This window comes from Haliotis asinina, chromosome 5 (genome assembly GCF_037392515.1).
Source record: "Haliotis asinina isolate JCU_RB_2024 chromosome 5, JCU_Hal_asi_v2, whole genome shotgun sequence".
Lineage (NCBI taxonomy): Eukaryota > Metazoa > Mollusca > Gastropoda > Lepetellida > Haliotidae > Haliotis > Haliotis asinina.
In genome coordinates, this window is record NC_090284.1 from 76597423 (window position 1) to 76611901 (window position 14479).

Sequence of the window (14479 nt, forward strand, 5' to 3'; positions counted from 1 at the left end):
TAGTTCGATACAATATCCAATAGAGTCTGCAGGGCCTCTGGGGTGATTGCAAGTAGGGTGATGTTGGATTTCCAAGATGAAGATCAATGACCTTCGCACCACATCTCGATGCCTCCAGTTCGTCAAGAAGTTCATCAATGAAAATGAGATACAAGAAAGCTGACAACACGCCTTGTCTTACACCTTGGTGTACAGGGAAGGATCTAGATTGAATGCCACTTACAAAAACTGCACTTCTGAGGTCGGTGTATGCGTTGAGTAGTATCCTCCAAGATTGCCCTGTAATGCTAAGGTGATGCAGCTTTAGAAACAGGCCATTGTGCCAAACCGTATCAAAAGCTCTTTTATTGTCTAAAAATGCAGCATAGACTTTGCTTCCCAGTTCAAGATTATGACATACTGATTCTGTCAGGTTGAACTCTGCCGCATCCGATTCCACTTTGGTGACCCTGTTGTTGCTGATTTGGAATTGTTTGGAATTGATCCAGGACAGGAATAATTATTCCTGATTTACAACGACTCGAATGAAACCGAGTTTTAGCATTCCATTGAACAGATTTGCTATATGTGCTGTTAAAGTTTGTCCACCATAGATGATGTGCTCGTTCTGAATATTGTCACCTCCGGGAGCTTTTAACTTCTTGAGGCTGATAACTATTTTGCTGATTTCACTCTGGGTTACTGGTTCTTTCAGAGGTTCAATGTGCTGAAAAGATTCTGATTCTAATAATTGGGATACCTTTGAATTTGTGGCGTTGTAGAATTCAGCATCAAATTTGGAATTTTGTAGGGGGGAGTGTACTATTTCATAAAAGTCAGCAAAAACATTGCCTATGTCGTCAGAATCCCCAGATATCTGTGTTGTTATAGGTGAGATAAGCACAAGAGTTGTTTTTCTTTCCTTCTCTTCTGTTTACCAGTTTCTAAAAATTTTTCAAATTCCTGAAATGAATTTTCTGTAAATTCTTGAATAGCTTTACGTTGAGCTTTTCGGAACTCACGTTTAAGATACTTATACTTAGTATAACTTTCGTACTGTAACCCTCTTGGGCGACCTTCATTTATCCATAGGCGTCGTGCTCGTTTTTGAAGGGTGTGAGCATCCTTCAATTCCTGTGACCAGTAAGGTTTTGTGTGAGGGTTGAATTTTGATAAAGGTAGAGTAGCGGTGCTTGCTTTTGTGCTACTGTCTGCGATGTGTTGGTATAGATGATCTACATCACTAGTAGCAGTAGTATCGTCAATGGGCCTTGGCATATGCAATTCCGTGATTAGTGTATCTTGGTATTCTTTAAGTATTTCTTCATCACATTTTCTCCATGATACCATGGGTTTCTGTGGTGTGAAATCAGCATCAGGATGATAACATACACTAAGTCAGGGAGACTGGCAGGTGATCTGCGACACAGTTGTAATCGTCCTCTGGGTGAATCAGAAAATCTTTCACAATTAGCTGGTGTTCCTGTGGCATGAGAACAAGATCTAACACTGATTGTGAGGGGACAAAGGTATATGGTAAGGAGTCAGTATTCTGTAGAATAACTAAGTTATTGTTATCGAGGAAGCCTTGTAGCAGGCCTGATCTTCTTGTTTGTGTGACAGAGTTGTGGTCTTGGAGTGGAATGTTGAAATCGCCAAGGAAAAGTACTATTCCTTTACTTTCATAGAAATCATATAAGTCTTGAAGTATGTCAATTTGTTGCTCCAAAATATCATATCCATAAGAGGAAGTAGGCATAAAGACACCGAACATATAGAAAGTATGGGTGTTAAAACTCCCGCATTGCTCTTTATTTGCAGCTCTCGTCAATTAATTATTGAGACGGGTGGATATATCAATAAGCCAAGGAATATCAGATTATTTCATATGTGGTCTGGTGCTCACATTGAAAATGAACATCATTTTTGTTTACATGTTCTGCCTTTGATCATCTAAATGCATTATATATTCCCATGAAATAATATGCCTATTCATTGTTGTACAAACCTTATACACTGATGTCTGTAGACAATTCTACTCTGACACGAAATCTACCCATGTGTCTATTTTTCGTGACTGAGCTGCGTACAAGTCGTTTGCTGGCTGTATTGGATACTTGAACTACTAAAGACCGGTAGCCTACATAAACCAGAATGAAGAACGTGTGACATGTTCACTGTGATAACCCGACAGTAGTCCACATCATCAACTCCAATCGGATGACTCACAATGAGATTGTGAGTTCGAACAATAACAGAATCTGTACTTTACTGCGGAAGTATAATCCCAAATATAACAAATGCTATACGAGGCTCTGTAGATTCAGGAGGCAGTACCACTAACAGGCCCAGCTCGATAGCTCGGCCACATGATCTGTAGAAAAAGGAGAACAAGTCTTCACAGACTGTAGAACATGGTAATATATTGCAAAACAATATAAATGTGCATATATGATTCGATGTTCCGACGTCGTTATATCGCCACGGCCGATTCGTCATACATTCGATTCACGCCAGAGGTAACTGTTGTAGGGGTATGCACAGCAAACAATGAGGTGCTTCCCAGATGGTATCATTGTGTCAAACCAGCTGTAAAAAGAAGTTAATGTATGCCTTGTTTGAAGAGGAAGGGGTGATGATACTCTTTACTGAGTAGGCGCATGACTGCACAACCACAGGCAGTGGTTTCCATGTAAACATCCCCCATTCCACGTTCACCCCCACCCCCACCCCCACCCCCGTTTCCAACTGCCCCCCCCTTTCTTCCGGGATCATGCAGGTCACAATACCCTGCTCGGTGTGTATGTACGTCTCGGTTTACGTGCACGAATCGTTTCTTTGTCGCGACCCACAAACTGGCAATAATATCTTGTTGTTTATATACACAGGACCATATATAATGTAATAATATTATAATAGCTATATCTATAATATAATAGCTGTAATATGTAGCACCAGTAATATAAACAAATTAAACATTGTACTGAAATTGTGAATCTGCCATATAAAGGACAATTAGAGCTTCAGGACAAACAACAGTAATCTACGTTCAGATCTTTGAAGGGCGTTTAGAGGTGGAATGCGTAAAAACATATGGATATCCACTTCATTGTGAATAACACGGCGTTTCGGGTATGTTCTTGCCTCTTTATCAGGTGAGTGATGGAGAGCATAGGGGGACATATATAGCATTACATCCGCTGAAGCACCACACAGGGAAAGTTTGAAATACAAACATCAGACCAGTGACACTAAAACAACGTGGATGTGATAGAATATAGAGTACAATCACGAGGAGACCAGTGACACTAAAACAACGTGGTAATAGATGTGATAGGATATAGAATACAATCACGAAGAGACCAGTGATACACTAAAGCAACGTGGTAAAAGATGTGATAGGATATAGAATACAATCACGAGGAGACCAGTGATACAGACATATAGCATAAACATGAGGAAGACAGGTCAGTGGATATGAGTACTCTACGTTTGTAACGATATGACTATGTACTTTATCCTGGCCTCGTCCTGTATGTTTCAGTCGGAATGTGCATTGCTAAGTACGCTTATAAAGTGCGTTACACCCGTTACACAATGGTTACATTACACAAGCCGGTTACATTACACAAGCCGGTTACATTACACAATGGTTGCATTACACAAGCCGTTAGCTTTACAACTGCGCATTATCATTTCAAATGAGCATCACAAACTAGTCATTAGATACTTTAAGTGTTCAGATAGAACAAAGGTTATGTGGTTTCAATGTGTGTTTTACACTGCGAGGTAGGCCACACTATTGGGCACATTAAATGCTGTTTGGTGTGCGGGTATTGAATAGACGGTCCACATAAGCGACAGTCACACAAACACGCCGTGGGCAGTGGAGGATTCCTGTCATCCAGTTGCGATGAATCGCTCACTTGACTTAATATAACCATATTTTCAAACCCCATTCTCCATAGAGACTAGAATGTGTTATGGAGGAGTTTGTGCACCCAACTGATAATATAACATGACTAACATGAATAACCAAACTACTGAAACATGTACAACTGTACGAAATGAAGGTTCTACAGGGAGAGTTGGTATCTGATGTGTGGCCAAGGCTTTCCCAACACAGGGTTGCTTCTAAATATACGCCTGAAGCCTGAGCAGTATATCTGAACATATGTCGTCGGTAGTCCAGATCCGTGAAGATCCGGGATATTACTGATCTTCAGTAACCCTAGCTTGTCGTAAGGGGTGACTTATGAGATGAATCAGGCACGCTAACTTGATTGACATGTGTCATCGTATCGTAACTGTGTAGATATCGATGCCCATGATGTTGATCACAGGATTGTCTGGTTCAGATTCGACTATTTACAGTCAGCACCATAATGCTGGAATACTGCTGAGCGCAGCGTCAAACAACCAGCCAACCATTCAATGGGTATTCCAAATAGTCACTCCCTTCTACATCATGGAAAGCTTGCATGTTGCCGGTTGTATTTTCTGGTATTCTTTCTCGATAAAGGAGTGAAACTAAACTGAATATATGTATATCTTGTCTTGTGTGTATCGGTAATTTCGCCTGGTACTACTGGAATCAACTACGCTAACTGAAAATAGTAGTTGATCCCACAACATGCATGACTACATCCAGTATACTCTGAAGCACTTATGTTCGTCGTTGCAAGAGAGCATCCTTTGTTTGTATTCCTATAATCAATACACACTGTTGACTGATACGACATGTCAGGGCGGTGCTTGTTCCACAGTATCTGTCTTGCTGATCGGAGGACAGGCATGACTACAGTGAAGGTCCAGTAACTGGACATTCTGACGGTCGATATTGTTGTGACGGTAACGGCCAACTGGAAGCCTAGTTTCATTAATCATAAGCCTAATGGGATATAAAATAGAGCCTATTACTAGACACCGAAACGCAGATAGCGAATGGACAGAGGCCCAGAATCTGAGACATCTCACGTAATAACCGTTATAATAGTAGCTCTCAATAATGGAATGAGGGACATCAAGTTTGAGGTCTGTAGAGACTACAGAGGCGGGATCATTTGACGTGGAACCAATTACTGTAAACATAATGTCTGCATTTTCAGTCTGTCGTAAATGGGTCACTTTATTCCTTGTATTAGAACCAGTATTGGCAATTACACTGCGTCAATACATTAGCCATGTATCGTAACTGTGCACTGAATATTCAAGTCCATTCGTCTTGCTAAGGACAATGACTTGGTTACCGCTTCAAGAAGGGAGGCGAGCAGACCGCTTCACACTGGAATGGTTGGCGGTATGGCAATTGGAATATTGATTATGGTAATAAGGCCATACCATGGGATAAACTACTGACGTCGGCGAAGTGGCAAGAGAAGGCAAAGACGTGTTGATGTTATTGTGTGGGAACTGCAGTCGTCTTGATAGCCGGGTAGCCGGGTGGTTAGTTAACCCTAAACAGCAAGTCGACAGTCAGGAGGGTGTTCCTCACATCTGCCAGGAGCAAAGACGTATCACCTGGAGGGCCAGTGAATCTCGGGAGGTCTCCAACCTTGTGTCTCCAGGATGTAAACAGATGGTACGCCATAACCTCAGGATATAGACTTGGAAACCTAAGTGACGCCCATTTATCGTTATGCACGTGCAGTCCGAGGTGCTCGTGTCCCTTATTGTCCTCTTGCTACAAATAGGCCGACAGGTGACCGCAGATCTACAAGGTAAGTGTCAGGAGAACGGGGTCGATATCTGTGTTCAGTAATGAGATTTGGGCAACTCGGTATGTCAGTGGGTGAATCTTTATGTCTTTATCAGGTTTTTCCTCTAGGTGAAACGTATTGCATGACTGTGTTCACGACATGTTGGCAAATGGTGATGTTGTTGTTGATGACGGCAGCTGAAAACGTTGGACTATATACACTCACAACTTTGGGACTTGTACATAAGCTGTCCTTAGGGAAACAGTTCCATTTCATATGGTGTTGAATGATTATTTTCTCCACCGAGTAAAGTATCGTATATTCCAGTTCAGTTCCAAAATCGAAATGATCAATTTAATGTGGTTGTACTCGGGTTGGAATTAGAAGTTGAACTGCTACTTGAGAGCTTCATGTCTTCGTGTTTGCATGACTGGATAAACCATCATCTGGAAAATTCATGGGAATGGCGACCTGAAGCATATGTTTCTGGGGTACAATTTGATATACATTTGCGTTAAGTAAACATGCACATGCATTTCTGTGCGCGTGTGTATGTGTCAGGTATGTATTTATGTTTGTATATGTGTATGTATGTATGTATGTATGTATGTATGTATGTATGTATGTGTGTGTGTATGTGTGTGTGTGTGTGTGTGTGTGTCCATGCATGCATGCATGCATGTATGTTTAACAGAGGTTTCCTAAATGGCATTTCAGTAAGACGAACAGTCATGTAGGTTTCAGGGATGTAGGTTACAGGGATGTAGGTTTCAGGGATGTAGGTTTCAGTAATGTAGGTTTCAGGGATGTAGGTTACAGGGATGTAGGTTACAGGGATGTAGGTTTCAGGGATGTATTTCGGCGCTGTTAATGTGGGATATGGAGATCCCTGGTTGGCTCTCAGTCCATGTAACTGGAGTAACAAAGTGCATCAATTAAGTCATGGCTCTTGTATATACAACACTTAATAAGTTATGCATTCATTATAGTTAAACCTATGCTATTAATAATCTGATAACTGCCAATCATTCAGATTTAAGCAAAGGTAATGATCTGATCATTGCTCACATATATAACAACCATAATTTCTAATATTTACAATTTCAATCTAACACAATACCTCACCTCCTCTTAGGGACGCAGGAAGACAAGGCCAAAAACCAGTAAATACGTCTTAGTGTACCTAAATAACCAAAATGTTGCCTACGTATACTGCCTGTACATGTAGACATACGTCATAAATGGCATTAGCGTACACATAAACAGTTATCTTACTGACACTAATGCACGCTTAGATAGGCATACAGGAATTAAACTTCTGAATAATAAACATGCACAATACACATTACTAAATCATGCCAATCATAAAATAGTTAATACATATACATATACATATACATATATACATGATATACATATACATATATACATGATATACATATACATATACATATATACATGATATACATATACATATACATATATACATGATATACATATACATATATACATGATATACATATACATATATACATGATATACATATACATATATACATGATATACATATACATATACATATATACATGATATACATATACATATACATATATACATGATATACATATACATATACATATATACATGATATACATATACATATACATATACATATATACATGATATACATATACATATATACATGATATACATATACATATATACATGATATACATATACATATACATATATACATGATATACATATACATATACATATATACATGATATACATATACATATATACATGATATACATATACATATATACATGATATACATATACATATACATATATACATGATATACATATACATATACATATATACATGATATACATATACATATACATATATACATGATATACATATACATATACATATATACATGATATACATATACATATACATATATACATGATATACATATACATATACATATATACATGATATACATTACAGCATCATGGCGGTATACTGGTCAAATAAGCTTATACTTATATGTACTGGTACACAATATATCATATATTTGTCTAAAATATTAAGCATGCATATATTTATAGTCACAACACCTAACATACACTAAGTATGATAAAACACTTTACTTTAAAACATGTAATATACATGTAGCATACTAAATTCTGTTAACCCCACTATACATATAATACTAAAAGATCTAACTTTACTTAACCTACAGTGTGCTGTTGTTATGCCGTGATTGTAGATTGTCACAAATGAAAGGCAGTAAAAGCTTTAAATATGACGAGAAGGTGAAATCTATGAAACAAAAGGTAACCTTGACAACAGACCATTGCAGAGATTGAACCTGACACAGATCGCTAACCCTTAACAGTAGAACGTAGTAGAACAGTAGACAGTTCAAGTGTTAGTGTTATCACAGGCCAGACTGGTAATGATAAATTTTATACCTATGAAGTTTGACACATTAATATGACATATCTATTTACACACTGTCACATATGTCTGTCTGTCTGCATGTGAGTATGTATGTATGTATGTATGTGTGTGTGCATGCGTGCGTGCGTGCGTGCGTGCGTGTGTGTCTGTGTTTATGCTTATGGCACACTTAAATCACATAATATAGGGTTTCATCTCTTAAGGGCGTTAATTCCTACCTATAACACCCCTTTACTGGTAACAAATGATAAATAAGAATGACATTTTGTATTCGATGTCAAAAGTCCATTTAGATGTAACGTTATTTATACTACTACATGTCAGATATATAATGCCGGGTATTGTAACATCGTCATGTCATGTACCACACATTGAAAGTGGAGGTGGCTAATAGAGATCTATTGTCTGTGACCAAACCAGGACCTGTAGGTATTGATGCAACGGTACACTTAACATCACACATTGTGTCTTGTAACCGCCTATGGCGGGCAGGTGGCTGTACATGAAGGTGTTCTGTGTCGCATACAGATATGCAGGTGTCGTGTTTGCTCACGCGGGAAGGAGTTGAATGGTGGCAGTGTGTACATTGTGTACACAACTCGTGTTTGTTTCCGTGGCGCTGTTGTACGAGACATTTGTCAGATCAATTTTCATACCGAAGATGAAGCTTTATTTCGCACGTGTGTCTTAGCCAGGATGGGCATCGATCTTCGACACACAGAATGTAACAGGATTTGCGTAGATTCGTCATTGATCCTGTGGATCTGCAGCCTTGGGGAGACAGGTCATCATGACCCACACAGCAAATATTGGACGGCACACGTCAGCTGTGTCCACGGGCGCAGGTAGACACCTAAGATGAACCATAGGATATTGTACAACAGGGCAGAATTGTGAAAAGGCGTATGGAAACACTCGGTGTACCTAGTTGACTCCTTAATTTGACGTGTATAATTTGCAAACTGTATGTGGACACAGTGTTGGGCAACATCATCTCCGCTTTGAGCGATCACGTGATGACCACTGTACGCTATATCTCACATGTTCGATGCCAACTGTACAGTCTGACAGGTTTATGTGACCCACGCCAACTGCATGTCTTGCATGTGGATTCGGTCAGAACGTGTTTTAAAACATCTAATTCTTCATTTTCATCAAAGGTACATTTTGTATTTTGACGTCTTATAACGGCCGTACATGCTTAACTACAGGTTGACAAGTTGTGGAGATATAATTATTGATATAGGTGACTGAAAGGTTGCGGTGATATAAATGTTGATACAGCTTGCTGAAGGTTGCAGTGATATAACTATTGATATGGGTGACTGAAAGGTTGCAGTGATATAACTATTGATATGGGTGACTGAAAGGTTGCAGTGATATAAGTATTGATATATAGCTGACTGAAAGGTTGCGGTGATATAACTGTTGATACAGCTTGCTGAAGGTTGTGGTGATATAACTATTGATATGGGTGACTGAAAGGTTGCGGATATAACTATTGATATAGGTGACTGAAAGGTTGCGGTGATATAACTATTGATATAGCGGACTGAAAGGTTGCAGTGATATAACTATTGACATAGGTGACTGAAAGGTTGCAGTGATATAACTGTTGATACAGCTTGCTGAAGGTTGCGGTGATATAACTATTGATATAGGTGACTGAAAGGTTGCGGTGATATAAGTATTGATATAGCTGACTGAAAGGTTGCAGTGATATAACTGTTGATACAGCTTGCTGAAGGTTGCAGTGATATAACTATTGATATAGCTGACTGAAAGGTTGTGTTAATATAACTATTGATACAGCTTGCTGAAGGTTGTGGTGATATAACTATTGATATGGGTGACTGAAAGGTTGCAGTGATATAAATGTTGATATAGCTGACTGAAAGGTTGCGGTGGTATAACTGTTGATATAACTGACTGAAAGGTTGCGGTGATATAAATGTGGATATAGCTGTCTGAAGGGTTGCGGTGATATAAATGTTGACATAGCTGACTGAAAGGTTGCGGTGATATAACTATTGACATAGGTGACTGAAAGGTTGTGTTAATATAACTACTGATACAGCTAGCTGAAGGTTGTGGTGATATAAGTATTGATATAGCTGACTGAAAGGTTGCGGTGATATAACTATTGATATAGCTGACTGAAAGGTTGCAGTGATATAACTGTTGATATAGCTGACTGAAGGGTTTCGGTGATATAACTGTTGATATAGCTGACTGAAAGGTTGCAGTGATATAACTGTTGATATAGCTCACTGAAAGGTTGTGGTGATATAAATGTTGATATAGCTGTCTGAAAGGTTGCGGTGATATAACTTTGATATAGCTGACTGAAAGGTTGCGGTGATATAACTTTGATATAGCTGACTGAAAGGTTGACTGAGATGGATTATGGGTGAAACGTTCCAGCCAGTTGTGGCATGAGTCAGACTGATATTTCCACATGTCCACAGGCTACAAAACCGTGGAGGTGGCGGTGAGACAGCCCCTGTTTTGTTACGACTGCTACGAGGTGGAAAAGAACTGCCAGAGTCTGGCCAATCTGACCGCCATCAAGGTCACCAAGTGCAGGGACTATGAACGATTCTGTAAGGTGAGTGTCCGTACATACACCAACCTGGACCGATGACGTCAGTGGTTATGTTTGGCATGTGTACATCTTCGGATTCTCACTGATTTATCAAAATGTTAAAAACTAGGCATTTCCAGACATGGACCAGACAATCTAGTGATCAACAGCATGAGCATCGATCTGCGCAAATGGGACCCGGTGACATGAGTCAACCAAGTCACCGAGCCTGACCTTCCGATCACGTTTATCGCCTCTTATGACAAGCAGAGTCACCTTTTATGGCAAGCATGGGTTGTAGTAGACCCCGGACCTTCACAGGTCTTCGGTGAATGATCAGCTATACATATGATCAGTTATTCTTAGTGTGCAACTCCAACCTGAACAGTGTTTCGGGTTTGTCAAGTCGGAAATGTAGGAAGTAAGAGTAAAACAGGAATGTTCGGACCCACCAGTGTGAATGTGTGTATCTAACAGCGGATGTATGTATTCCCTGAGTTCACCGTATCTTTGCCTATAAGTTTCAGGTTCACCGTACCTCTGCCTACATGTTTTAGGTTCACCGTACCTCTGCCTACATGTTTCAGGTTCACCGTACCTCTGCCTACATGTTTCAGGTTCGCCGTATCAACAACCGTAAGTCTCAAACAGTGTTCGAGCGCACCTGCAGTCCTGACTGCACGCCTGGATGTACAACAATGCTGTTCCGGACTCAGTGCGTCTCCTGTTGCACAACAGACAAGTGTAACAGCGACAACTCAGTACAACGCCACCATGTCACGTGGCACTGGACACTCGTAGCTGCGCTCCTTGTTTTAATCACAAATGTCATGTAATCTGGTTGTTGACAGACTGGATCTGACTCTTTCTGGGGATCTAGTTCAATTGTTACTTTCGTTAAATATTTGTTTCCTTAAACAGACTCATGCATATACCAAAACAATGTTGAAAAATTGTTGAAAAACACACCATAGTGATCAAGCCGTACATTTACAATCATAAAACGCTTCAGAAAATGGGTCCAGTCTGATACACACACGCGAACACACACACACACACACACACACACACACACACACACACACACACACACACACACACACACACACACACACAGACGCAGACACACCCACACCCACAGACGCACATACAGACGCACACACAGACGCTCGCGATCGCGTGCAAACAAACATTTTAAGCCATACATGAGCAGCAACAAATACAGCTTGGGTTGAAGGGGTTGCTAAACAACCTATTTGTTTTGGAGGTGGTGTTCCTTTACAGTATTTTTCTGAGCTGGAAGTGACTCAGCATTCACATTTAGACCTTCTCTTTACGTTTGGTATTTTATTGCCCGACTGACAAAGGGTTGAGATGCAGGTTGTGAATGTATGTATTCTGTCTGCTCAGCATCCATTAAATCCGCTGTCGTGTCTTATGACTATGGATATATAATATGCAGCATCCTGGAACACATCATATACATTGTCACATGCTATAAACACTTTATGTCAACATGAACACACATGGGTGCGTGCGACACTTTACTGGGACTATCTGCAGGCAAAACGTGGTTACCTCCCTTGAATTCTGCTCATAGCCAGTCATGCCATGTGCACACTACCACGGGGATCCTTTCTGCAAAGCGGTCGAAACGCGAAGACGGTCGAAAGTTTATGTTAAAGTCCTAGAGTTACGATATCTTAGAACAGAAACAGGTTTACTGACCGGGACACAGTCCCTGTTTTCTCACAGACAACAAGGCACCACTATTATATCACCGTAGTTATATTTCCCGTTGATTGCAGTTAGTAGTAAAAGTATGAAATAATATATACTTTTAAATTTGTAAATGTAAACTGCACAGTTGAAACCAGAGGGTGTTGGGTCTAGTGTTTCCTTTCACAAAGCACTAAGGTGATCGAAGTCACTAAGATATCCTCAGTGCAGTGCTAAAGAAGGCTAACCTTAGTAAAGACTGCTTCGTGAGGGGAGCCTAGATTGTGACTGGGCTTCAGGAGAAACACCATGATGCCCTGCATCTGGAATCAGAGCTTGTGCAGCCCGCGAAAATTAGTCGTGCACCTGGGAATAACAATATGTAACACGGAATATGTGACAATTACATGAAATTTGTTCGTGCGGAAACATACACTCATGTGGAGCTTCTGAGATCGAAACATACACTCATGGGGGGCCTCTGAGATCGAAACATACACTCATGGGGGTGGGGGAGGGGCGGGGGTGGAGAGGGCTGCTTCTGAGATCGAACCACTCCTAATGGAGCTCGGAGTGATGGCCATATGCTGGTCCATTATATCTGTTGACTAGTGTATAGCCCTCTCGTGAGTACACCATGAAATGCAGAAGACGCACAACACGATGTAGTTTATGATGTTTATTGCATGTCCATTACTGATGACCACAATGTCCTGGCTCTGCTGGTGTCATTCTGCCTGCAGACTGGTAGAACTGGCAGAAACTACTGGCAAAGTGAACGTTTCCGTTTTGACTTCCCTACATGTTGGTTCCCTACGACTGTGGTTAACTGTGGTTTAACTCTGATTTGACTGTGATCACCACTGACCCGACAGTCGCAGGGACCCCGGAGTGGACACGAGCACTGGTGACAAACCAAACCATTTGTATGAAACGGTGGCGCATACTAAAGTTTTAAAATGACCTTCAGCATCATTTATTGCAATCTTCGTTCAGAAATAAGTTTGTAAAATGCTAAAGCTGCAGTGTAGATGGAACGACTACAGGAAGGTCAACGAGGTTGATGCAAATAACCATGTATCTCCCCTTGCAGTGCTGTTGTGTTTGTGAATGCGTATCGCATTGTGTCAAATGTATTTAACATCAATTAATCATATTTACCTTTTCATAAATTGATTATTCATACATTTTAAAGAACTGGTTTTCTTGGTCTCTTAGCATTTGCGATTTTTTTTCTAAATAGCCATTACATTATATCCTCTACTACTATAATAATGCATTTGTGCCTACAATTTATACATCATAGTTCACTCACGTGTCCCATGTCCTTGAATAGTGGTAATACAATAGATTCACCTTAATTGTTATGACCTTCTATGCAAACTGTGACAAACTTTAATAAATAGATGTACAACATGCGTTCTTGCCTTGTATTTCTGTCTGTAGGTTAATTAAACGATTTTCAAGAAAAGATTGTAAATACAAACATGTTTTCGGTTCTGGATGTTGTGTGATACCCTTGACTGGATAATGGCTGTCAAGGGATTAGACGATATCCCTACGCTTCTACAACGTGTTGGACATAGTTGTCACGTGGCCCTATGATATCCCTACGTTTCTGTAGAGTATTGGTGATAGCTGTCAACTGGCCCTGTGATATTCCCATGTTTCTATAACGGGTTGGTGATAGCTGTCAACTGGCCCTGTGATATCCCCATGTTTCTATAACGTGTTGGTGATAGCTGTCAACTGGCCCTGTGATATCCCCATGTTTCTATAACGTGTTGGTGATAGCTGTCAACTGGCCCTGTGATATCCCCATGTTTCTATAACGTGTTGGTGATAGCTGTCAACTGGCCCTGTGATATCCCCATGTTTCTATAACGTGTTGGTGATAGCTGTCAACTGGCCCTGTGATATCCCCATGTTTCTATAACGTGTTGGTGATAGCTGTCAAGTGGCCCTATGGTGTCCCCATGTTTCTATAAGTGTTGGAGATCATCAAACGTATAAAAATACAAACT

General features: G+C 40.3%; 1 protein-coding gene across 2 annotated transcripts; it reads left to right on the forward strand.

Moving 5' to 3' along the window:
- The first annotated feature begins 5332 nt into the window (after nucleotides 1-5332).
- Nucleotides 5333-13873, forward strand: LOC137285321 (uncharacterized). 2 transcript variants are annotated; one of them, XM_067817678.1, is made up of 3 exons: nucleotides 5333-5699; nucleotides 10621-10760; nucleotides 11354-13873. In XM_067817678.1, exons 1-3 carry the CDS (start codon nucleotides 5618-5620, stop codon nucleotides 11570-11572), a joined length of 441 nt encoding a protein of 146 aa, XP_067673779.1. In that variant the 5' UTR covers nucleotides 5333-5617; the 3' UTR covers nucleotides 11573-13873. The 2 variants fall into 2 exon arrangements, with proteins under 2 accessions (XP_067673779.1, XP_067673780.1); XM_067817679.1 differs by lacking the exon at nucleotides 5333-5699 and adding an exon at nucleotides 8694-8997.
- Nucleotides 13874-14479: the final 606 nt, after the last annotated feature.